At 43.0% G+C, this 24,110-nt stretch overlaps 3 protein-coding genes across 3 annotated transcripts; 1 reads left to right on the top strand and 2 right to left on the bottom strand.

The window, feature by feature from the left end:
- LOC8071832 lies at nucleotides 16,015–18,145 on the bottom strand. Its single transcript, XM_021460699.1, has 4 exons — nucleotides 17,966–18,145; nucleotides 17,792–17,884; nucleotides 17,264–17,368; nucleotides 16,015–16,700 (listed from the first exon to the last, which is right to left on the bottom strand). The coding sequence occupies exons 1-4, from the start codon at nucleotides 18,098–18,100 to the stop codon at nucleotides 16,335–16,337; spliced, it is 699 nt and encodes a 232-aa protein (XP_021316374.1). The 5' UTR covers nucleotides 18,101–18,145; the 3' UTR covers nucleotides 16,015–16,334.
- On the bottom strand, nucleotides 18,441–20,174 carry LOC110435906. The gene is made up of 4 exons (XM_021462008.1): nucleotides 20,123–20,174; nucleotides 19,342–19,550; nucleotides 18,823–19,096; nucleotides 18,441–18,724 (listed from the first exon to the last, which is right to left on the bottom strand). Exons 1-4 carry the CDS (start codon nucleotides 20,172–20,174, stop codon nucleotides 18,441–18,443), a joined length of 819 nt encoding a protein of 272 aa, XP_021317683.1.
- On the top strand, nucleotides 20,353–23,269 carry LOC110435905. The gene is made up of 4 exons (XM_021462007.1): nucleotides 20,353–20,401; nucleotides 21,867–22,277; nucleotides 22,447–22,529; nucleotides 22,938–23,269. The coding sequence occupies exons 1-4, from the start codon at nucleotides 20,353–20,355 to the stop codon at nucleotides 22,953–22,955; spliced, it is 561 nt and encodes a 186-aa protein (XP_021317682.1). The 3' UTR covers nucleotides 22,956–23,269.

Genomic DNA, 24,110 nt, shown 5'->3' with positions numbered 1-24,110 from the left:
TCAAACAACGGTTGAACCACTTGATATGCGGTTTACAACTCAAAGCGTCTGCTACTACATTAGCTTTGCCTGGATGATAGTGAACTTCCAGATCATAATCCTTGATTAACTCTAACCACCGTCGTTGCCTCATATTCAACTCGGACTGAGTGAAGATGTACTTCAAACTTTTATGATCGGTATAAATATGACACTTATTTCCCAGCAGATAGTGTCTCCAAATCTTCAAAGCGTGTACTACTGCTGCTAACTCGAGGTCGTGAGTTGGGTAGTTGACTTAGTGCTTCCTCAACTGTCGTGAAGCATAAGCTATCACTCTGCCATCTTGCATCAACACACACCCCAAGCCACTTTTCGACGCGTCGCAAAACACATCAAAAGGCTTCTCTATATTGGGTTGTGCCAGAACAGGAGCGGTGGTTAGCAACTTTCGCAAGGTGCAGAAGGCTAGTTCACACCCCTCTGTCCAGACAAACTTATGATCTTTTTGTAGCAAACTTGTCATTGGCTTAGCAATCTTGGAGAAGTCAGGTATGAAACGACGATAATACCCGACCAGACCAAGAAAACTTCTAACTTCCGAGACAGAAGTTGGTGCCTTCCAATCCATGACTTCCTGCACTTTGGATGGATCCACAGCAATCCCTTCTTCAGATAAAATGTGTCCTAGGAAAGGAACTTTCTTCAACTAGAACTCACACTTGCTGAACTTGGCATATAACTGATGCTCTCGTAATCGTGTTAACACGATTCTCAGATGCTCGGCGTGATCTTGCTCATTTTCTGAATAAATCAGGATGTCATCGATAAACACTACAACAAACTTATCTAATTCTGGCATAAAGACTGAATTCATCAGATACATGAAGTATGCAGGAGCATTCGTCAACCTAAAGGACATGACAAGATACACATACAACCCATATATGGTGGAAAAAGCAGTCTTCGGGATATCTTGCGGACGAATCTTGATTTGGTGATACCCAGACCTCAAATCTATCTTGGAAAACACTTTTGCCTTGGACAACTGATCAAACAAGATATCAGTCCTCGGCAAAGGATACTTATTTTTGATTGTCACTGCATTGAGCGGACGATAGTCCACGCACATGCGCAATGACTGATCTTTCTTTTTCACAAACAACGCCGGACAATCCCATTCCGACGAGCTTGGCCGGATAAACCCTTTATCCAGTAACTATTTTAACTAATTTTTCAACTCAGCGAGTTCGTTCGGCGGCATCCGGTACGGCCTCCTAGATATTGGTGCTGTACTTGGTATCAACTCGATTGCAAACTCTACCTCTCTGTCTGGGGGAAGTCCTGGTAATTCCTCGGGAAAACCATCAGAGAACTCACAGACTACTGGTATCTATGGCAATGGAACCATGTGCGTAGCACAAGAGATGCTAGCAAAGTCAAGGCGACGGGGCAGGGGTACTTGAAAAGAGCTACTGCCCTGGGGTTCTCTGAGAGATAACATCCTTTTCCCAGTATCTATGATAGCACCCCACTCTTTCATCCAGTTCATTCCCATAATAATGTCCAAAACTAACCCAGGCATGACCACTAAATTCACTCGAAATACTCGACCACTTATATCCAAGGTTGCCCCTTGAACCACTCTATTGGTCAACACATCTGCCCCTGCTGAGCTGATGCGGTAGCCATAACCCAGATCTGTAACTAGTTGATTATGCTTTTGTGCAAATGCTTGGCTCATAAATGAATGCGATGATCCAGAATCAAACAAAACAACTGCAAGATGTTGGTTGACAGGAAACATACCTGCTGTTACCGGTTCTCCTTCCGGAATTTTCTCGATCGAGGTATGGTGCACACGAGCTAGATAGGTAGGCTATTGCCTCTTGGGGTAGGGACATTCCTTAGCAAAGTGCCCCATCTTGTGGCAGTTATAGCATGGACCCTTGGGCGCATTGTTGGCGGCAGGTGCCGCAGCTTGAATTGCCTTTGGCTTGGCAGGAGCTATCGCCACCTTGTACAGCTTCTGCTGCATTGGATGCCCGGTGTTCCTTCTCTGCGGTGGTTTGAACCTAGCACCTGGGGCAGGAGGACGATACTGCTGTCACCCTGCCACTGGTGCCCTGGACTGGGATGACCCGGCTTCGAAAGCCCTCTTACGAGACTTGGATGAACTATAGTTGTTGTTATTGTTTTCCTAGGCTAGACAGTCACTGATGTAAGCATTGAAGGTAGCCCGGGTCCCTGTACCCATGGTTTTCAGCATCTTTGGATTCAAGCCTCTCTGGAAGCTAGCAATCTTTTTGGCCTCCGTGTTTACAAACTCGGGGGCATAGCGGGCGAGATTTTTGAAAGCATGCAAATATTCTTTCACAGACTTCGTCCCCTGAGACAGCCTCATGAACTCCCCAACCTTCATCTCCACCACACCCGGAGGAATATAATTTCCTCGAAATGCGGTGGTGAAGCGGTTCCAGGTGATTGGGGTCCCCTCTTGGTAGGTAGTACGGTGATGGGACCACCAAATCCCAGCGGGTCCCTGCAACTGGTGTGCCGCATACTCAGCCTTAAGTTCTTCTGTCATCCTAAGAAGACGAAACTTCTGCTCCATGGTGTTGATCCACTCATATGCCTCGAGCGGTTCCATGAAGTCCTTGAAAGAGCAGTACTGGTTGACTTCACGGCCGCCCTGGTTATCCCCACGGCGGGTGTTGTCAGCTATGTTGCGCAGAGTTTCTTCCATGTTGCGCTGCATTTGTTCCATGTTGCATTGGCTCCCCAGAAACTGCGCGAAAAACACGTCCGCAGTGTACGGAGGAGGCGGTGGTGGTGGCGGTGTTGGTGCTCTATCCTCATTCCGTTGAGCCCCACCTCCGGATGTACCTGCTCCAAGACCCGGGTTGCTGTTACCCCCGCCACGTGTCTGCACCATCTGCATACGTCAATGATAAGCAATCGTTAGGAGTTGCCATCAACGGTAGACATGTGTAGAATTATGCCGTACTGAATTTACTGAGGTAATAAATTCGCGCAATAAACAGAGGCACAACAATTCATCATCTACGCACAACATCACTAACGAATTACTCAACATTCAAACAACAGTGTTTACGTATATCCAAACTCGCCAGCATACATACACTGGACTTTCAACATCATCTCATAAAGTTTTACATAGCCCAGATCCAAAAGTACAAGACATGCCATGCAACAACAACATCAAAAGAAGAAGGACTAGCTCTAAGCCCTAGCATCTACTCGCTATGGTCACTGTCCATGCCGGAGCCCTCCTCGTCCTCATCTCCACTAGCAGCTGCTCCTATCTCGGGGTCCTCATCCATCTCGTCCTCAGAGTCTAGTTCCGCTGCTCCAGGCAGGTGGTGATGGTGAAGCTGGTTATGCAGCTGGTGGATCACCTCATGCAAGTTCTCATTGTACTCCTCAACATTAGCTAGCTGCTGCTCAAGCTCTAGCTGTCGGGCCCTCAAAGTGTCCTCCTCGTGCCAGGCTCAATTCCTCTAACCAAGCACATGGACTAGCATGCGCTCACAGTTCCTGTGAGCAGTAGTCACCCTGTCTCTCTACTCTCGCACTGCAAGCAGGTCCTGGCTTAGCTCACTGTTCTTCTGGACCGCCTGGTCCCTCTCTCGGGTCACGCGGGCCAACTCTGACTGCAGCCTCTCAACCTCAGTGTCGAACTCACGCTGCAGCTGGCGCTTCTCATCCTGGACTGTGAGAAGAGACCCGAACAAGCGACCCAAACAATGCTCCAGGCCTCCATAGGTCTTCATCAAGGCATACATAGCACTCATAGCCGCGCTGTCACTGTGCTGGTCCTCATCCGCACTCCTCTCTAGAGCATTCACCTTGGACTGATCCCACACCGAGGTGTAGGTGTCACCCCGGGGAAACACCCCGGCGAAGGCGTGAGCCAGCTCCTATGGAAACCTCGCCATGAGGTCCCTCAGAACTGCGAAAGCTGCCATGCTGGCGCCGTGGAAAGGCGTGGTGCGTCAGGACTTGTACACCCAGCCGCCCCAGGTGGGGTCACCTCCACTGGTAGGGACAACTGCCTCGATCTCCACCAGTGTCTCGTCACCAAGCGGCTCCTTATCCCAATAGTAGCGAGGCTCCCTTCCTTCAGGATACCCCATCGAACTGAGCACCCTCCAAAGCAAAGTGGGCATCCCAAACTCCCCCAGGAACTTGCTCTTATGCCATGAGCTCCTAGCTGCCAACGGATGGCGAGGGGCCCGCCCACCAGTGGACTTGCGAGCGGTGAGCCTAGTGCGTGCCATCTGCTGCAAATGGAATACCTTGGTTAAGATCGAGGATTACCTTTAATTATTTTATTTAGAATTGGGACAGATTAAATTAAGGGGGAAAGTAAGCAATGATATGAAATGAACATGATGCATGCACGAACTTACGATCTCACAAACTTAGAAACAAAAGTTAACACTAAGCGGTATATGCGGTGGCACACGGCGTTCTCTTATACGTAACTAGCGTTCTAAGCGAGAACGTGGTTAGTGTACCTGCAGAAAACTCATTTCAGCCCACCCACAGTATGATCATGCAGAACAAGAATTTAAAGCTATACACCCCACATACACAGACACCCGTCCATGCATACGACGTGTTACTACCCACGTCATCGCCCTAATGACGGCATCGCCTCTCAGGACGGAATTCCCAACATGCGGTACTGTTCCCAAGCACACCAGAACATGTGTGCATGACACAGCACCTAACAACACTCCCCTTGACCGGCAGTGTATCCGATCATGCTCTCACAGCTCCCACTTACCGTGGCGGAGAAGAAAAATTGATCCATACATTACCACTCAAATGAATGGCACTCATACTATTGCACGCCGTATGAGCGACGAAATAGAAATATGATGCATTGAACCCCAAGTCAGTACTTCACTAGCCACCTTAGAGTCCTTAACTAGGCATAAAGGATATGACCATGGCACACTAGATATTTTTCCAAAACTTAGTTTAACACCTTGATCATCATTAATTAGTAAAATCTTTTATTAAACCGGTTTAGATTTGGTTTAGAACGTACTTATGAACAGTAACTCGCTAAACCTTGCTCCGATGCCAGCTGTAACAGAACCGACCAAATTATAAGAGATTAAGCCTAATAGTGACCATCTGCATAGTCGAACCATCGAGCTTAAGCCCATATAATCCCGGTAGTCCATGAAATCTCAAAGGATTTCAAACCACATATCGTACATACAGCCAAGATCGTAATAAGTTTAGCGGTCGCCATCCACAAATACATCCAGATTACAACATTTAGAAAATACATCGGAGTTCTTAAAATTATTACAAACCAAGTTCTCAAGTAGCGGAAGCTTCACAGTTCAAGATAACACACACACATACTTAGTCTGATACAGTGCCATAGTTTTGGTCATTCCCACAAAAGCAAAAGAAAAGACGGAGTGACCATCGCCCTTGGTCTAGTCATCACCCATAGCTGGGTACAGGCAGAGGATGCAATAACCATAGTACATTTGACCATCTGCAAAACAACATGGGAATGGAACCCTGAGTACGAGAATGTACTCAGCTAGACTTACCCGTCATAAATTAAAATAAAGACTCTTCAAGGATCATGAAGGCTATATAGTGGGGTAGCTGACAACCTTTTTGCATAACTGCAAGATTCTATTAACCTGCCCTACATAAATCTTTTTTCTTTTAATTTGCTCAAGTTGATAGTATCATTACCTATTATCTAGGTTTGCACCTGCACTATTACAAGCAAGTATAGTGATATGATGGTACCTCATCATATCATTCATAAAACCATTTATCATTATAACCCAAGTGTTCCATTGTCCTTACTACGAGGACAGGGCTCATGTCAAGTGCTCACTATCCAGGAGCGATGGCGATTCGAATCGATTTCTAACCAGCTGGCGAGGTATTCCCCACACAAACCACACTCACTGATCAAGAGAGTTACAGATCACCGTATTACACTATCCAGGACCAATTCGCGGGTTCGGCAGGCACCGCCAGTACCCGAGGACCGTTCTGGCGACCGTGGTATCCAAGGTATACCAAGGTTGCGCGCCACGCCCTCATCGTTCTCCTCAACCATCACCAATACAGCGCATGGCGGCTCGATTCCCAGCCCGGATAGTGTTCAGGCTTCGCGGTCGGAACGACTTATCCTTCCAGCTAAGTGTGGGGCATGCGTTCAACATGACAAGAGGGCCGTCAACGATCGGTCCTTAATCGACACAGGCAGGGGCACTATGGTCAACCCACCATAAGACCCTGCCCGGTCTCCAATTCCATTCCACACTTGGTTATTCTTTTCCCAAAGCAATCACTGCTTAATCAAGCAGGTATCCACCTATATCTCGCAGGTGACAGAAAAGCACCCGACTTCTACCGGACTAAGCAAGCTAAGCATAGACTCCATACCTATCTACATAGGACAAGGTAGATAAACGAGGGGTGATATCAAGGAGTACCAATGCATCAACGGTATCAACCAACTCCTATCACTTAGATGCAAATATAATAGAACAAGCATAATATATCATGTAAGTTAGCGAGAATAGGGAGACTCAGAATGCTCCGGGGCTTGCGTTTCTCAAACGTGCTGGGTCGGTGATCCGGACACTTCTATAGCTCTTCTCCGGGTTCTGGTGCTTCCGGAGGTTCCTGCTCCTGAATCTCCTCTGGCTCCTCGGGTCCCACCTCGTTCTCTTGCGAGCCTGTATGATGCATGTATGCTCATGAGTGGAGTGTGGGATGCCCGAGTGGATGCTTGTATGAGAAGGTACCAAATGATCATGACATGATGCATGGGTGATTTAATTGGTCATGCTCTTTACAAGGTAGTCAACATCATCCAAGAATAGCCAATCGAATTAAACATCTATTGCATTCTCTTCTACAAATTGTTTTCAAGTATAACCAGCAACACACAAGCTACTTCAAAGATGCACCAAACCCCTTCTTATTCCATTTAACCCACAAATAACAATTATAATTTAATTATTCTTTTCTAGGCCCATCAAGATTAGCATGCATTTCTATTTATCAATAAATTCCCCAAAAATTACAGGAGTCTACCAGTCAAGCATAAAGTCTACTATAAATTTTTCATAATTTTTGGATACTTATTTTGAGCTACAAAATTCACAATATTAATTAATAAGGGCAATTACAATTGCTCTATTGTGGTATATGTGTCAAACAGCAGATTTCATATTTTTACAATTTGTCTAATATCATAGGAAACACCCACAAAAATTTCCAGATTAATTGCTTGATCCAAATAATTATTAAAAATCATAAAATACTGCCATGCAAGCATTTAAATCACTAGAAATTCATTTATACACCAAATAATGTGTAGCAACATTTTCCCAGTGATTAAATCTACATGCAGAGCCAACAAAACTAGTTTCACATTTTTCTGAGTCTTACTTTAATTACTATGCATTTTCCAAGTTTAGCAAAAGCATGGATTAATTATTTATGTCTAGAAAAAGTGTTCAAACATGACATGCAATTACATCAAACTGTAGATCTGAAAATAGAGAGCACACCAAAATTTATTTCATCAAATTTGGAGTTGTAGAACTCAAGATATGGAATTTACAAGTTTTAAATCGATTTCTGGAAAACATTTTCTGAAAATCAATTCGAAATCGGGATCAAAAACACTAAAGACACCCAGACCTACACCTAACGGGGTCCCCCTGCAACTGACAGTGGTCCTCCGACCCCACTGGCCAGTGAGACCAAGAGGGAGGGTACCTCCGACGAGCGGATCTCGCCGGCGGTGAGGTTCCCGGCCACGGGGTGAGCACCATTGTGCTCCCCGCAGCGAGGCACACCCAGGGGTACCCTCGGATTGGCCGGAGGATGGCCGGAGCACCTCCGACGAGCATGCATGGCGGCACGGTGGCGCTGCTCGCCGTGGCCAGGCTGCTCCGGTGCGGTAGGACAAGCGCAAAGGCTCCTCCGAGCTTCCCCGTCGAACTACGGAGCTAACACGCCAAAAAGCAAGCGAAACGAGGGGGAAACGAACGAGGTTCAACGCGGCGGAGCTCTCCGATGAGGTCGGAGTAACTCCGACGAGCGATTTACGGCGTTTGACAGGCTCTCACCTCGGTAGAGCGTTCGCAGGAGCTTACCGCGACGACGGCAAGCGCGCTGGTGGTTTTGGCGTCGAGATTGGGGCACTGGCTTGGCCGGCGGTGAGCAGCAGAGCTTCTCCAGCGATGGCGCTGCGGCGGAGCTCCTACGGCTGCGGTTGCGCTCGCGAGTGGAGGGAGGAGGCAGGGGCGCGGGCGACAGAATGGATGAGGGTTTCTGGGGGCGCGGGTCGGCGTCCCGACCAGGGGGTGCAGGTGGCCGGCCGTGGCGCGCCCATCGCCGGGGTACGGCCGCCACGTGGCCGTCGCTGGCTGGGACGAGGCGGGCGTCCGCACGCGCGGGAGAGAGGGGAGGGGGAGGCAGGCCGGGCCGCTGTCTGGGCCGAAAGGGAGGCGGGGTTGGCCCAGCAGCGCCTGCCCCCTTTTTCCATTTTTTTTTGAATTTCTTTTCTCAAATTATTTTCTAAATTCATTTGGACCATTTTAAAGTCATTTCCACCTTCTTCCCCCAAAAACAAAGTTGTTCCAAAACAAAAACCCTACAACTTTGTTTTAATAAGCAAGACCAAATTCCAAATAGAATTTGAATTACAAATTAAAACTAGTTCTAGGTTTTCAAATAAATTCATTTTGGGATTTTTGTATAAATTCCATTTCTCAAATTCTATGGCTCCAAAAATTGCACAAAAATATTCTTAAGTCTTCTTGCACACAATTCAACCTAGTTTGAATATTCCACAATTTTAGAAGCAAGTATCATATTTGTAGCATATTTAATCACATAGAATAAAGCACACAAAATCACATTTTTTTGGATGGATGCCATGCTCATGTGATGCTATGCTTGATGAGAATGCTTATGCATATTTTGGTAAGACTAAGTGCATGCTTTAACACCTAGGGTGTTACATGAAGGACTTTTACAACTCCTAGACTCCACCAAGTGAGGAACCTAGATCTACGAGCACAAACACACTGGAGATACTGGAAACTCAGGCAATCACTACCCTGAGATGCTTGAGGACGTAACAACTGGAGTAACTCCATTATGGAAGTGATTACTGACCTTCTGCCGGTCAAGAGGCGATCCAGGACGCCCCGTCATCCCGATCTATATCGGCATGGTGGACTTCCTAGAAGCACTCTGCGACATTGGCTCCAGCGTCATCATTATGCCCAGGGTACTCTACGAAAAATTCTTTACACATCCTTTACTAGAAACAACCATGTGTTTGCAGCTTGCAGATTGTACGCTAAGTTTCCCAAAGGGAATATTGAAGAACCTCTGCATCCGAGTTGGTACCATGTACGCCCTAGCGGACTTCGTGGTGATAGAGACTGATACTGATGAGAGGGCACCCATCATCCTAGGGAAGCCATTCCTGAACACCTCAGGAGCTGTCATCTACACTAGTGCTGCCAAGATCAGTTTCTACATCAAGGGGAGGAAGGAGACGTTTTCCTTCAAGAACAAGACTACAAAAGTCTTAGAGCAATCCTGACATGAACCAAGGAAGAGGACCAACAGGAGGAACAGGAACAAGCAAATGTGGACCGAGTCAGCTAAGATGGTCACTGCAGTTCATGGAGGTCAAGATCGTCGACTTAAATCACCGTTCCTGACCAAAAAGGACGACTCAGGTATCCCAAGAATCCAGTGCTCCATTAATAGATACAACTTCCAGAAGACACTTTGCGACACCGGGTCAAGCATCAACATAATGGCCGTAGTCACCTATCAGCTCCTGTTTGGAACCATGACCCTAAAATCGACATACATTCCGCTCCAGATGGCATATCAAACATTGTGAAAGATTGAAGGTATAGTAACTGATGTCCCTGTCAAAATAGACGATCATTCAGGTTATTGACATGGGAGAAGACGAGTATGATCCACCCATCATACTTGGGAGACCGTTCCTCAGCACCGTTAATGCAATCATCTACATTGGAACTGGAGAAGTCTACATGCACTTCCCCTTTGAGAAGGTAGACCGCTATTTTACTGACCCTAACTATATAGTTGAAGACTCTAAGCAGGTCAGGACAAAAAGAAGACGACGCAACCGCAACCAGAGGAGGTAGATCATCAAGGACGGATGGGCAGACTACGAAGGAGAAGTGATAAGGTCTGAAGACATATAACTTGAACAGAACTGTCCTAAGGAGACCATAGCACTGAGTCAAGTGTGTAGAGAGAAGATAGTTATACAAAAAGAGCAGGCGTCGCCGGAACCACCGACTACGCCATCCAACGAATCCAAGGACGACTGAGAAAACGGAGAGTCCCGTTCGGAGGACTTAAAAACACCAAACGCCTTGCCAAGAGGTAAACTAGGTAGTTATCATTTTTCTTTCAATTATTTAAATCAGTTTGCTTAGTTAATCAGGTTCATATCATCTTGAAAAGAAAATAAAAATATTAAAAATAGTAAGCCCCATGTGAGTATGCTCATGGCATAAAACCGATAAGTACATTCACTGTGGTGGCATAAAAATAAAATAAATATATTTATGTGCTATAAAAATGAAAATATAAAAATAAATTTATGATCCTACCAAAGAGTGTAACATTTATTAGAGGAAGCTCAATATGATAATGGCTAAGAGATTTTATGCTAACACTTAACCAGTTCCACAAAGCTTTGTTGTCTATTTGAGCTCCACAAAATTCAAGGATCAAAGAAGACTAGCAGACGGAGGACATCCTAATCGCTGTCAGGATGCTGTCGACATTCAAATACACCTCCACCACCTGCTAGCTACATTAGGAGAAATTACGTCAAAATCCAGCTTGGGGGAGAGCACCCCCATTTATCCAGCTAAGTGTTCTACTCATGTTTATACTTTACTCAAATAATAAAAAGATGCATAATCATAAAAACCCAAATAAAAGTTTTATGCTTATATATATATCTTTGCTTAGTTTGCTAAATAAATAAATAAATAAAATTTGCTATGAACCTTCGTGATAAGCTCTCATATGGAAATGATGAATAGTTGCTCTGCCATGACTAGTTCTCAAAATTGAGATCTCTCTCAAGTTTAGGCATGACTGTTATTAATTAAGATTTCCTCTAAACCTGAACTTGTGGGAAGAGTACTTGATCTAAAGTCTAAGTCGTTAACGGATACAATATGGGAAGGTTGAGCTGTTGTTTATCTGTTCCTAGATATGCTAGAATTATGGAGAATTTTATCTTTGAGAATCTTTAAAATATCACATGATGAGTTCCTGTATGATGAGAGTTTAAATTCCAACCACAGCCATATATACAAGCTTGCTAGACTTTTAGCCACACATTTACTTTTTACTGCTTATGAGCATTGAGTGTGGTCAAGTTGTGTAGACCCATAGGAGCTTGTCATGTGGTTAAATCAAGATTCACTTGCACGTTTACTCATACATGCTGCTTCTACTCTGGAAGTACGCATCCACATACATCCACTCATTTCCATATCCAGATTCACCCAAAAATATTCTACTCCTAATCTGGGAGAGAATAGCCAAAAACATTCTCCTATTTCTGTTTTCCCCTGTGAAATAAATGCTCAAGTTATTTCGGATACTACCAATTGCAACATTATTTAAAGAGGTGAATACTCTAAAAAAAAGAGAAGATACGAGGAAATAAAAAGGGGCAAGTGCCCGGAACCTCGAAAGAAAAGAAAAAGTGAGACGAGAGGTAAAAACGGACAAGTGTCCGACAGTAGAATTAGGGGTACAAGATACCCACCTGAGAGAAAATAAAAAGAAAATATAGGGCATCTCATTCTCCTCAAAAAGTTTCAAAAGAGCAAGAAATGTATGTATCACTCAAAAGAGCACAAGTAGAATTAGACTTTCACCATTGTTATCACCATCATCACCATACACCATTCATTTGCCACACATGCACATCTTGATTGGACTTATTGACTAGTTCTTCTGAATCCATGGTTTGACTATGCAATAAATGTCTTGTAAGTATGTATTACCTGTCTCCCACCTATGAGCTCCAGATATCAAAACCTTATTAGAGTAGGGTGAGAGAGAAGGCAATGCCACTATGCCTCATACCAAAAATACCACATACTTTGAGAGAAGGCATACACCATTACTGCCTTGGTAAGGATCCAGAAATACCACAAAAGAGAGACTAGAGAGTGTCATACAAGGAATCTCTGAGTTTTATTTGAAAATCTGCAAAAACTCCAGAGCTATAGTTAATCGAAGACAAGAGACATGGCCCTTGACTAGACCGTACTATCTTTTAACTCCTCAAGACACAAGTGACGGTTGCAAGCCCCATGGTGGAAGGAAAAATGAGTAAGTTTTAATCTTAACAGTTTACCCTATCCCAGAGATGAGATCTTTTTTGAACGCATATATATCTTTAAGGCATGAAACCACTGCAGAAACTCTTGAGTTCATCTTTTCTTAGGGACGAGCAAAGGTTAAGCTTGGGGGAGCTTGTTGACGGTCCTTAATGCTCATATTTAACCGTCAAATAATCACGGAAAAGGATCCAAATGCAACCAACACCCAGACTTAGGGTTTTATCTGACAGAATTCCACGAGTTTTGGTGTTTGTCTATTTCTGTAGAGGGTTATCAGGAAATACGGAGGAAAGGCCCACACGTCAGGTTTACATAGAGATATTAACGTGCCGTGCAATTTTCTATCATCTAGAAGACTCCAGAAGCCATGAGAACGAACGGGAAGCCGAGAGGGCTCAGGGACAGGGCACCCGCCCTACTCCCTAGGGCGCCCGCCCAGCTACTGTGTCCAGTTCGGACCCGTTTCGCAGATCACGCTCCACCGACCTAAAGGATCAAGGAAAACCATGCGATTAATGTCGGTTTGATCCGATGGCCCAGATTCATCTGAAAAGACTATATAAGCAAGGCCCCCTGGCCCCTGGAGAGCATAACTCTTCTACAGAATCAAAGCTAGGGTTTCAATTCTTCATCCAAGTAGAGAGGATCCCTCTAGTTCATCTAGTTCTAGTTCTAGTTCCTCTAGTTCTAGTTCTAGTTAGTTCTAGTTGTAATCTAGAAAATAGGGAGAGAGAAGAGGAGAGCGGAGGAGGAGCCGGATCAGTCGAATCTTCCTCAACATTATACTTTTGCTGCAACTGGTTCGTTCTTCATCGTTCTCCAAGTTCTTCAATTCATAATCCCCGAGTTCTTTAATTACTTTTATTTATATTCAAGTTATTTATTGGTTTCTCGCTTGCATCAAGTGCTCTAGTCTTTATAACGCTAGAGTAGTAATTAATAGATTAGACGTGGTGTTTAGTCTTGCAATTACCTGGAATTGCACCCAATCCTGCGGATTGTTGTGGTAGCCCTAGGGTAGTGACAGCCCTAACAGTCGACGTATTCCACCTCGTTCGGATCGGTGTTTGTAGGACCGTAGTCAGACCTTTCTAGCCCCCTTCTCATCTCTTTTTGTGGTTAGTGTTCTGATGTCCCGAAATAAATAATCTTTGAAGTAATTTTTGATTCTTAGATCAACTAGAGAACTCTCAGGAAACTTCCTCTCTTCCCACCAAAAATAATTATATAGTTATCCTTGGGCGATCTTGAATCTTAATTAGTCCACTCTTGTTCCCTGTGGAAAATCGATACTCTGGAATTCTCCCAGGTGAAAGCTACAATGGTATCCGTGCGCTTGCAGATTTTTCTGTTTGCGTTTAAAATACCCAACACCAATGCTTTTGAATATCAATTCATTGCACTTTGCACATTCTAATGACCCGACTAGCTACTAGTGACCCTCTCAGTTGTTTCCAAAATCTTAACCGGGTACTCATATGTGAGATCCTCTTTTATAGTAAGCTCTTCAATTGGTATTTGCTCATCAGGTACATGCAAATACTTCTTAAGTTGTGACACATGGAACACATCATGCACACCATATAAACTTTCAAGCAATTCCAAATGATAAGCTACATCTCCACACCTTTTGAATGGACCAACATACCTTGGAGCTAGCTTTCCTTTCATATAAACCTCTTCACACTCCTCATCAGTGACACTTTCAGATAGACATAATCACCTTCCTCGAAAGCTAGTTCTCTCCTACGTGTATCTGCATATCTTTTCTAACGAGACTGAGTAACCCTCAGATTATCCCGAATGATTTGTATTTGCTGTTCTACAAGTCTAAGCACATCTAGACCAAACACCTGAGTCTCTCTAGTTTGATTCCAAAACAAAGGTGTTCTACACTTATGACCATATAATGCCTCAAACGGTGCCATTTTAAGACATTGCTGGTAACAATTATTGCAGGAAAACTCAACATATGGCAAACTTGTATCCCAACTAGTTCCATATTGAAATGCATAAGCTCTCAACATATCAATATCTGATTGAGTCTCTCTGTCTGTCCATCTGTCTGAGGATGATAGGCGGTACTAAATTTCAGTTTTCTACCGAAGGAATCATGCACTTTCTTCCAAAAAGTGGAGGTGAATTGGGTTTCTCTATCAGATGCAATCTTATTAGGCACTCCATACAAACAAACTATCCTCTCCATATACAATAATGCTAATCATGCTCCTGAATGAGTGGTTTTGACTGGCAAGAAGTGAGCAACTTTAGTCAATCAATCCACTATTACCCATATTGAATCATATCATCTCTGAGTATGAGGCAAACCCACTATGAAATCCATGCCAACTTCTTCCCACTTCCACTCAGGAATCTTCATTGGTTGTAACAGTCCAGCTGGCCTCTGGTGTTCAGCTTTCACTCGCTGACAAGTATCGCACAAGGCTACATATTCAGCTACATCTCTCTTCAATCCATACCACCAATACTTCTCCATAAGATCGAGATACATCTTAGTACAACCAAGGTGAATAGAGTAAGCTCATTCATGGGCCTCTTTTAGAATCATATCTGTTGGGTATTTTAAACGCAAACAGAAAAATCCACAAGCACACGAATACCGATGTAGCCTTCACCCGGGAGTATTCCAGAGTATCGATTTTCCACAGGGAACGTGAGTGTACTAATTAAGATCTAAGATCGCCCAAGGATAACTATATAGTTATTTTTGGTGGGAAGAGAGGAAGTTTCCTGAGAGTTCTCTAGTTGATCTAAGAATCAAGAATTACTTCAAGATTATCTATTTCGGGACATCAGAACACTAACCACCGAAAGAGATGAGAAGGGGGCTAGGAAGCTCTGACTACGGTCCTACGAACACCGATCCGAACGAGGTGGAATATGTCGACCGTTAGCACTACAAGAAATCTGTCATCTTTTGACATTTGACATTAGTCATAATACCTGAAAAATAAGTCACAAGGTGTCGTTTGTGACTCTAAGTTGACAAAAAATAAAATGTCAAAAGATGACTGTCTTTAATGACCACTTATGACTTTTAGTGGGCAAAGTCATAGAATTATGACTTTGATTTAGAAAGTCACAAACAATTATGACAACTGATTTAAAGTCATAAGTTTCTTGAAGCTTTCCACGTAAGCAAATGCCACATAGGATAGCTTGCTGAGGTGGCAAAGGCAAAAAATGTCATAACTCGCATTGGGCCTGTTTAAACCCATGTAGAAATCCACGCATAAATGGGCCAGCCCAATACCTTGTAGCTGATTTTTTTGCTAGAGCAGCCCATCACATTTGGCCCAAGCGATTTTAGCATATTTCTTTTTTTGTCCAGCCTACTAAGATAATCGGGCTGGCCCGATTTCTTTTTTCTTTGTCCAGCCTATATCAGGTTATTTCAGCCTACTAAGATAATTGGGCTGGCCCAAAAGATAACAGCCCACAATTCAAATTCAGAATACAAATTTGAAATTTTAAATGCCCATTACAACAGCACACACACACACACAAAATATTGTTACATTCAAATCTCGATTATCAAGAACCAGAATTACAAATTGAATTGCACCAAATATATCACTTGGTCATAGTCTAAAGTCACAGAAAATTACACATGAATAGCCATCTCCAGGCATAATCCAAATTCACATGACATTACACATAGAAAACCACAGCCATCTCAAATAAGTTCACATGAGTAAGTTCACAGTTCATATCTGCAGCCTCATGTAACATCACATACAAGTGCCAAAATAGATCTCAGGTCTTCAGTTGATTACTAGACCACAAATAATCAACAACACCTCCAAAATCAAGTCTATTGTCCAGAACAGCTGGACTTCACAATTAGCTGTTGGGTATCCCAGAAACTTACTCTTGTGATGGTGCTGGTTGGGTACCAAGGAAAGAACGGAAGAATCCGTGCATCTCACCTATTTGCTTCCTTAACATCTCTTGATCTTCTTCCACCTTCTTTCTTGCAGCCCTTTCCTCCTCTAACTCAGCTAGAACCTGAGCACGAGCTAATGCTGCTTCTTCCTTCTCAGCCACTAGTTCATTCTCAAGCTCTTGTACACGTGCATCAACTCTAGCAGCTTTGTTCCCTGTCTTAGTAGGTTGCATACCAACATTGCGAAGGAAGGTTGACTTCGGCATAACTTCATGTACAACTTGAGTAAGGGTCAGTGTATCTTGCCCATCTTTTGGTGGAGCTGCAGCTCTTGCCTCCATTTCAGCCTGGCAAAATCCATAAAAGAAGTCAGCCTAGCAGCAACTATTTTTTGGTTATAAAGGTCTTTATCAAGTATAGAAATAACACTTGATCAGCTACAAAGGTCTTTATCTGAAGAATCAATATACATAGCAGTCCTCAACAATTGAGAGCTTAATTTATGGACAAATAAGTACAAATAGAGAGACAGAATTTAGGCCAGCCATGCAGGTTCATAAGTACTTAATTTATTAATCCAGGTTACAAGCAAACAAGTGCATAGGTTCCAAATTAAGTGGTTGGCCATATCCAACCACTAGGAGCTCCATATATCTGTACAAAGCTAGAAGCTAATATTTCACATGTCAATATTCTGTCTTCAAAAATAAGAAGGAATCTCTTGTGTAGAATACAAGAACGAATTTTAGAAAGAAAGGGTGTGTCCTGAGTAGTAGAGCAAAGCAAATGAACACACTAAAAGAATAGAGCAGCCAGCCACTTGAGTAGACAATAGGCACAAAATATAGATGACAGATTTCATAGATGTTGCTCATCCCAATAACAATAGAAGTTAGGGATAAGTACTCACGATTTTGTTCCTTGCCTCTTCACTAAAACCTGTCTTGCTGCTGCAGTGGGTTTCCTTGAATAGGTCAATCACTGTAGGGGGTGCATCCTTATATTTAGCTTGCTTCTGAAATTGCATAGAAACCACAAATTAAACAAGTGACTTGATCAGGCTCTTATTGACTAATACATGAGCTAAGAATAGGAGCAATGAGAAAGCCTAAGTTATCCAACAATGGTAAGTTGCATAACTATTAGGAAAAAACACAAGGATCCATATATCAGTTATGCTAACATATACTGTTGCATTTCTAAAATAAGAGTGGCATAGGACAAATCACTTCATCTCAGTTATGCTAACATGCAGCATGCAATTGTAGTTTGACTCACAAAATAACTACTCCAATATGGGATCTTAGTATGCCAACAATTTAGGTAGCTAGAACACCACCCACATACACACAACACACAGATAGAGCTAGCGATCGAGAGCGAGAGAACCTTGATCTGGTAGGCATAGCAATGAAAGAAATCAGAATAGTAGCTTTACCACAGCATGGCAATGAGCTATGTAGGACCGAGATCCAGTCTTTTGTTGTAACTTCACTTTCTCACGGTTAGCTTTTAGCTTCAAACACTTCTCCTGTGGAAATGCAAGCACTAGTGGGACAGTTGGCCCATTTACTTTAAGTAAACATTTGCGAGCAATATTTAGAAAGTATACCTTGTGCTTTGGGTCAGACCACATCTCCACAAGCTTTGTCCAGTGCTCATCGGTCATACTAGCCACTGGTGAAGTTGTTCTCACCTGACTGGCTGGTACACCATTGAAGTATTTCTTTTTCAACAGGTACCTCATATTGCATTGTGCTTTTCTGAGTATATCTGAGCATGCATCTTTCACTGCCTTACTCTCTATGTCAACGTCAAATTGTGTCTACACACAAGCATGAGCACATGGTTAGAAGGCACTCGAAGAATATAATTAAGGTATGAGCACTAACATAACATGCATATTTCAAGTGGTAATTATGCAATGTGAGAAAACATAGCACCAGCATATTATTTAACAAGTTAGCCTCATTATTCGAATGAGATAGAACCATTTCAATTTGGTGTGGCTAGAACAATTTACTAAAATTTTAACTTAAGAAAATCCTATCGACCAGTACACTAGAATGTACCTAATGCAGCAAACACTAATGGAGAGCAAAAGAAAACACAAGTTGTGCACTTACACCAATGTTTTTCATGTAGTCATTCATAATCTCCAAAGCATTAGGGTCCTTATAATCCTTCCAATGAGGGAAGATTGGGATACGGCCCCGAATAAAAATACCAGCCTTCGATGCTAGCTTTGCAGCTTGCATCGGTGCCTCCGGCCGCTTGTTGCCTGGAGCAATGTGCAGTTTGATCTTGTTGTCAAATCCTCTAGAGATCCTTTCCAAGCCTCTACCCATACGTCTTTTCTCCCTACATGGATCTATCATAACATTTGAAAAATAATTAGTGAAAATCATAGACCCATTAACACAAATAAGCACATCATTCATCATGGAAACAAAAGGTACAATAACTTGCCTTGACGAGTCATGTTGTGGCTGTCAGATTGGGTATCAGCATTGGCAACAATCAACTCTTGATCTGAGGCACCATCTTCTAGGTCTGTAGCTGCAACATTGGAATCTTCTGCAGTTTCTAATAATTCCCTTGCCCTCTTCCTAGTGATAACCGGTTGGCTTTGCTCCTCCGGTCTTGCCGTCACTCTCTTTGACGTTCTTGATCCTGCAAAGATATTCTTTGGCAGAGTGCTGCTAATTTCATGCTGCAAGGGCTCCAAATCTAGCATTGCCTCCTACACAAAATAAATTAAAAGATCAAAGAGAGTCCATGGTGTCCTGCTACGCCATTGTTATGAATTAGTTTTTTTTCATAAGCTGATCATAATCGAAGACAGAAATGTATTCAGAAAGCTAGACATGCCAAGCAGAGCCAAATAAAAACAAGATATCATAGGCCTATTCTTTTTCTCTCTCTCCAAAGCTACCTTATCACAAGATATATGACAAGTACATATAAAAGCTAGACATGCCAAGCTACCTTATCAACTGCTTCTTGTGCAATGTCCTCATCTTCAGGTTCATACAATGAACCAGAGTATTCACTAGCAGCACGCATAGGCTTTGCAGCACCGATTGGCTTTGCATTCACCATCTGACGTAATTGTACCAGACCAAGGCGCTGGAACAACCGATTGTTCTCAATAATGTTTTGCATCCTCTTTATCTCAATGTCAGTAAGTGGAGGCTCTGTATTTGAATGAGAAAGAAAAACTAGGAATCAGCAGAAGTGCAATGTAATCTTACATAGCAGCAATAAATTGTCAGTGTAATCTAACATATCATTCAAGCACATTCAGGTTTTTCAGAACAAAAACACAGCAACAACAACCTTAGTTCAACATGAGGTGACAACACTCAACTGCTGAAATCTTTCGGACTGCATGTGCTTGATCTGAAAATGACACTAACTACCCACAAGCAGGATTTACACAAGGCAATAATAACTCTTTTAGTTTAAGGCAGGAACTGAACATGCCTGTTTCATAGAAAGCTCAGGAACTCTAATAAGCAGCATACATCCGTACATTGCATACAACCAAACTTTTTTACTACCATAAAACATAAGTTATATCTTGCTGCTACGATGGTATGGTGCACCAAACAGCTAGATCTTAATGAACACAGGAAATTCAATACATGACAGCAAGTCAAGAAGCCAAAATTACAGAAGAAAATTGTTGGACATGCTACTTTCAGTGAACCAAGCACAGAACACTAAAGCCCAATCCTAGCCATCTTATAAAAGTGACCATTGTTACCTCTTGGTGGGCTGGTTGGCTTCTGGCTCTTCTGCTTCTTACCAGGAGCCATCTTGGACGTCGGCCTTCTGCAGTTGACGGGGCCTGTCCGTGGCTGGTGGAGTCGAGCGACTCCGAAGGGGCAGGAGGCTGAACCACTTCGGAGGGTGGGAGGGCGAGCGGCTTCAGAGGGAGCGATAGGGCAACTTGGGTGCCTAGCTGGGGCTGGACTCCCGCTGGCTACCGTGGCGATGGCCGGCCGTGGTGCCGTGGTGGCGGCTTGTAGGGAAGCAGCGTGGGGTGAGACTGTGAGAGAGGGAGTGGTGGTGGCTGGGGGTGGGATTGGATTTTGGCACTAGGGTTCTGGGGCAGAGGTAGAAGTAGTAACAGGCCAGGGAAGTTATAAAATTATCATACTACCCTTGGCCTAGTTAAGAGCTTATAGAATACATATGGACAAAGTTATAATTTTGCATCTAAAATTTTGGCTGAGCAGCGGGAAGACTGGTGCCCATTTTGGCTGAGCAGCGGGAAGGCAGGCCCAACCAATTTGGTTCGGCACTCACTGTCCCAAGCGAGTGGGAAATGTTTTTTTATTTTTTTTTTCTACTGTTTGTTGCGTTTTCTTCATTTGCCCAAACAAACGCAAGCTAGTAAAGCTCCCACATTTGCATTAAAAAATCTAAATTAGCTGAGTTATCTAAAGAAGTATTAAAAATGTTTTCTTTGGTGCATTGGTGGAAGCCGACACTTTCCTGTCAAATTCAAATCACATGGTAAATCAGAGAACAAATTATACTAGATAGATTAAGGGCTTGAATTTAGATAACGAGGTTTTGTACTCCCTCCATCCCAAATTGTAAGTCATTCCAAGAATCATGGAGAGTCAAATTTTTCTAAGTTTGACCAAATTTATATAATAAAATAATTATTATTATGATACCAAGTATTATTAGATTCTTCTTTAATTATATTTTCATAATATACTCACTTTACGTTATAAATCTTAGTATTTTTCACTATAAGTTTGGTCAAACATGAAAATGCTTTGACTCTCCAAGATTCTTGGAATGACTTACAATTTGGGATGGAGGAAGTACCATATAAGAAACCTAATTACTCTATGTGGAAAGAGAGGAAGAGATAAGGTGTACACTTTGGTCATTCCCTATATTTCCATGTATAGCACACATTTTTCTTGCAAGAAAGTCCACGTAGTGAAATTTGGATTCAATTTGGTATATGTTCTGATCCTTCGGAGCATTTTATTTCGGGTGGAATCTAACTATACCTACAAAAAGTGAGGGATTTTTAACTGTATACTTCATTTTTTATTCAAGCTTCACTCCACGTTGAGGGTCTAGGTAGATTCTCCAGCTTTTTTTAGGCCTCTATTTATTTTTTGAGGCCTCTTATCCTACGTTATATATCTACGTGGAATAGACCAAAAGCCACACATATCTATACCATGAATATAACACTTTATGAACATGCATACGCACCTGTCGGTACACTTTTGGGTTCCGATTTGGTAGTCGTTATGTTCCCTTTTTAATTTGCACACGTACATGTTATGAATAGTCGTTTTTGTACATGTGCAATTAGTTTTTGTTTTCGTCTATATTTAATGCTTCATGCATGTGCCGCAAGATTCGATATGACGGGGAATCTTGAAAACTTTTTGATTTTTGGGGTGAACTATTCAAAAGGGTAAAGTGTAAAAAAAATTTTTGGAATAAAGTGTGAATATTTCACTTTTTTGAAGGGGGTATCAATAATCATGAGAATTTCATTAAATTGAAAGAAAACGCTGCCAGATGGTTACGACCATCGCTGCAGCCTGAGAGATGCACGGCCATCCTCGCTACTACGGCCGTCGACGCTGCAGCCTCGCTACTACGGTCGTCGCAGCAGCCTCACCCTCATATGCGCGCCTCATCCTTGCTGCGGAGACGCACGGCCATCCTTGCTGCTCACGCTGCCCTCATCCTTGCCCTCGTACGCGCGCCTCTGCTCGTGACAGCCACGCCGCCCGCGGACTGCACCTCGCCGACGGCCTTCTTCGACTTCGTCAATGCTTTTCCCTCTGATTCCGTCCGCGGCGTCCTCGTTCCTTGTTTCTCTGTGTTGAGCTCGCCGCTAGGCGTCATCTTGGCCAGGAGAAGTTTCATCCTTGGTGAGCACCTCCTCTGCCTGCAAGGTGTTCGATGAAATGCCGCCACATCCAATAACTTGCTGCTGATCTATTTTCTGTGCCTCCCTTGTGCCCAGAAGCTGTCGCCGTGCCAATGGCCACAACAGGTTTGGATACAAGGTTGTTTCTAATCCCACTTGCTGTTTTGCAGAAAGTTACTGCCATTTTCCCCGACGCTGGAGCAGCTGCCCTTCTCAAGTATCAATGGAAAGATGCGCAATTCAAGTGTGCCAGGTACTACTGAGAAGTGATGGTTTCATACCAAGATGATTAACTTGTTGCATCTCATGATTTTCTGACTACAAGTGACATGCTACCGATATCAATTGAAAAGCACAATTGATTTGATTTTTTTTTGACCAGGAACAGTTAATTTTCTAGCTACCCAGAATTCTCCAGTTCACCTTTAGTCTTAGATGCAAATGCCATATTTTACTGGACATGGCAAGACATAATTCTGACTCATTTTTGTGTTCTTGAAGAAGAAACTTTATGGATGCATCCAGATAATGACATTAAATAGTAATCAGGTTATGATTATCCCTGATCATCAGATGCTGGAAGCTGTTGAACGCATCGCATCTCAACTCTCTGATGATCCTGTATGCAACTTATGTCTGATCAGATTGCAAATTTCTGCAGATTGCAAATTTCAAGTGACCATGGCAACATGCTGTTCCTGTTGCTCAAGGGTTCCAGCAAGCTTGTGGGGAATTGAAGATGGAGATTGGCAACTTGAAGACCGAAGTGAAAGAACTGAGAGAGATGAAGGGAAAGAGTCCAATTGGTGCTGCTATTGTTTTCAAGGCTATCTTTGTTGTTGTCCTCATCATCCTTTCATGTAATGACTCTTCTGTTAGAAGCTTAGAAGCTATGTATGCCAAATGTATGACAATAGTGTGTGCGTGTGTGTGTGGCTGTATGTTTCCAGTGAAGTGCAATGCAATGAATGAATGAATGTATGTCTTTCTATATGAACTAATTGCATCAGTCTTCTGTTGGCTAAACTAATTGATGGCAGAGAAGCAAAAGATAAGGGTACAGATTGTGGCCTAATGTTGGCTGCAATGTAAACAGTCACTGCCCACAAGATAAATGGCACAATCACTGCCCACAAGAGGTAAATGGCAAAAAACAAGATAAATGCATCTGGAAGTTGAACAAAAAATATACAGCCATTTTAGGCCACCAGCCAAAGAAAAGTTGAACAAAAAATGAGACCAAATGTGCATCTTCATTCACACAAACAAGTTCTCAAACTGCAGGCTCAAATGCCAACATATAAGCCATTACAATTTCAGATTTCTAAGGCCATAGAAGCCATTACATTTTCAGATTTCTAAGTCAATACAGGCCATTACAGGTTCAGATTTCTAAGACCAAAATAAGATGTGGTCCAGCTTCTTGTTCCTCAGTCGTCATCTTCCTGCAAATATTAGCAGAATTATTACATCTCACCATTATTAGTAGCAGCACCACCTATTTGAAAATAGCAGAATTTTTACCTTTTATTAGTAGCAGCACATATATGAGCATCAACTACTCATAATCACTATCATCATCTTCATCAGCAGGGCAAGTTGGACTGTCATTGTCACTGAAATATTGCAATTCGGTTCCATCTTCCTCACCGTTGGACTCGTCTTGTTCAACTTCCTCTTCTCTTTGTCTGCGGAGATCATCAACTACATCAGCATCCACAATATCATAGTTTTCATCTGGCGGCTGTTCATTTTCCACATTTCCTTCGTTAAGTGCAACCTGAACAACAACACACTCATCATCTTGGTAGGACAATAGCACTGCATTGGGTAT

The sequence above is a fragment of the Sorghum bicolor genome, chromosome 5 (genome assembly GCF_000003195.3).
Source record: "Sorghum bicolor cultivar BTx623 chromosome 5, Sorghum_bicolor_NCBIv3, whole genome shotgun sequence".
Taxonomy (NCBI): domain Eukaryota; kingdom Viridiplantae; phylum Streptophyta; class Magnoliopsida; order Poales; family Poaceae; genus Sorghum; species Sorghum bicolor.
The sequence above is the reverse complement of the archived record's forward strand: the minus strand, read 5'-3'. Positions and strand labels throughout refer to the sequence as shown.

Coding starts and splice junctions, on each gene's coding strand:
- LOC110435906 (XM_021462008.1), bottom strand. CDS start 20,174: ATGGCTCCTGGTAAGAAGCAGAAGAGCCAGAAGCCAACCAGCCCACCA. Junction 19,097..19,341: donor CACAAGAAGCAGTTGATAAG/GTAGCTTGGCAT, acceptor TATTTTGTGTAG/GAGGCAATGCTAGATTTGGA. Junction 18,725..18,822: donor CCACAACATGACTCGTCAAG/GCAAGTTATTGT, acceptor ATGTTATGATAG/ATCCATGTAGGGAGAAAAGA.
- LOC8071832 (XM_021460699.1), bottom strand. CDS start 18,100: ATGAGGTACCTGTTGAAAAAGAAATACTTCAATGGTGTACCAGCCAGT. Junction 17,369..17,791: donor TAGCTCATTGCCATGCTGTG/GTAAAGCTACTA, acceptor ATGCAATTTCAG/AAGCAAGCTAAATATAAGGA. Junction 16,701..17,263: donor AAGAGGCAAGGAACAAAATC/GTGAGTACTTAT, acceptor GGATTTTGCCAG/GCTGAAATGGAGGCAAGAGC.
- LOC110435905 (XM_021462007.1), top strand. CDS start 20,353: ATGGCCGGCCGTGGTGCCGTGGTGGCGGCTTGTAGGGAAGCAGCGTGG. Junction 20,402..21,866: donor TTGTAGGGAAGCAGCGTGGG/GTGAGACTGTGA, acceptor ACTTTTTTGAAG/GGGGTATCAATAATCATGAG. Junction 22,278..22,446: donor CAGGAGAAGTTTCATCCTTG/GTGAGCACCTCC, acceptor GCTGTTTTGCAG/AAAGTTACTGCCATTTTCCC.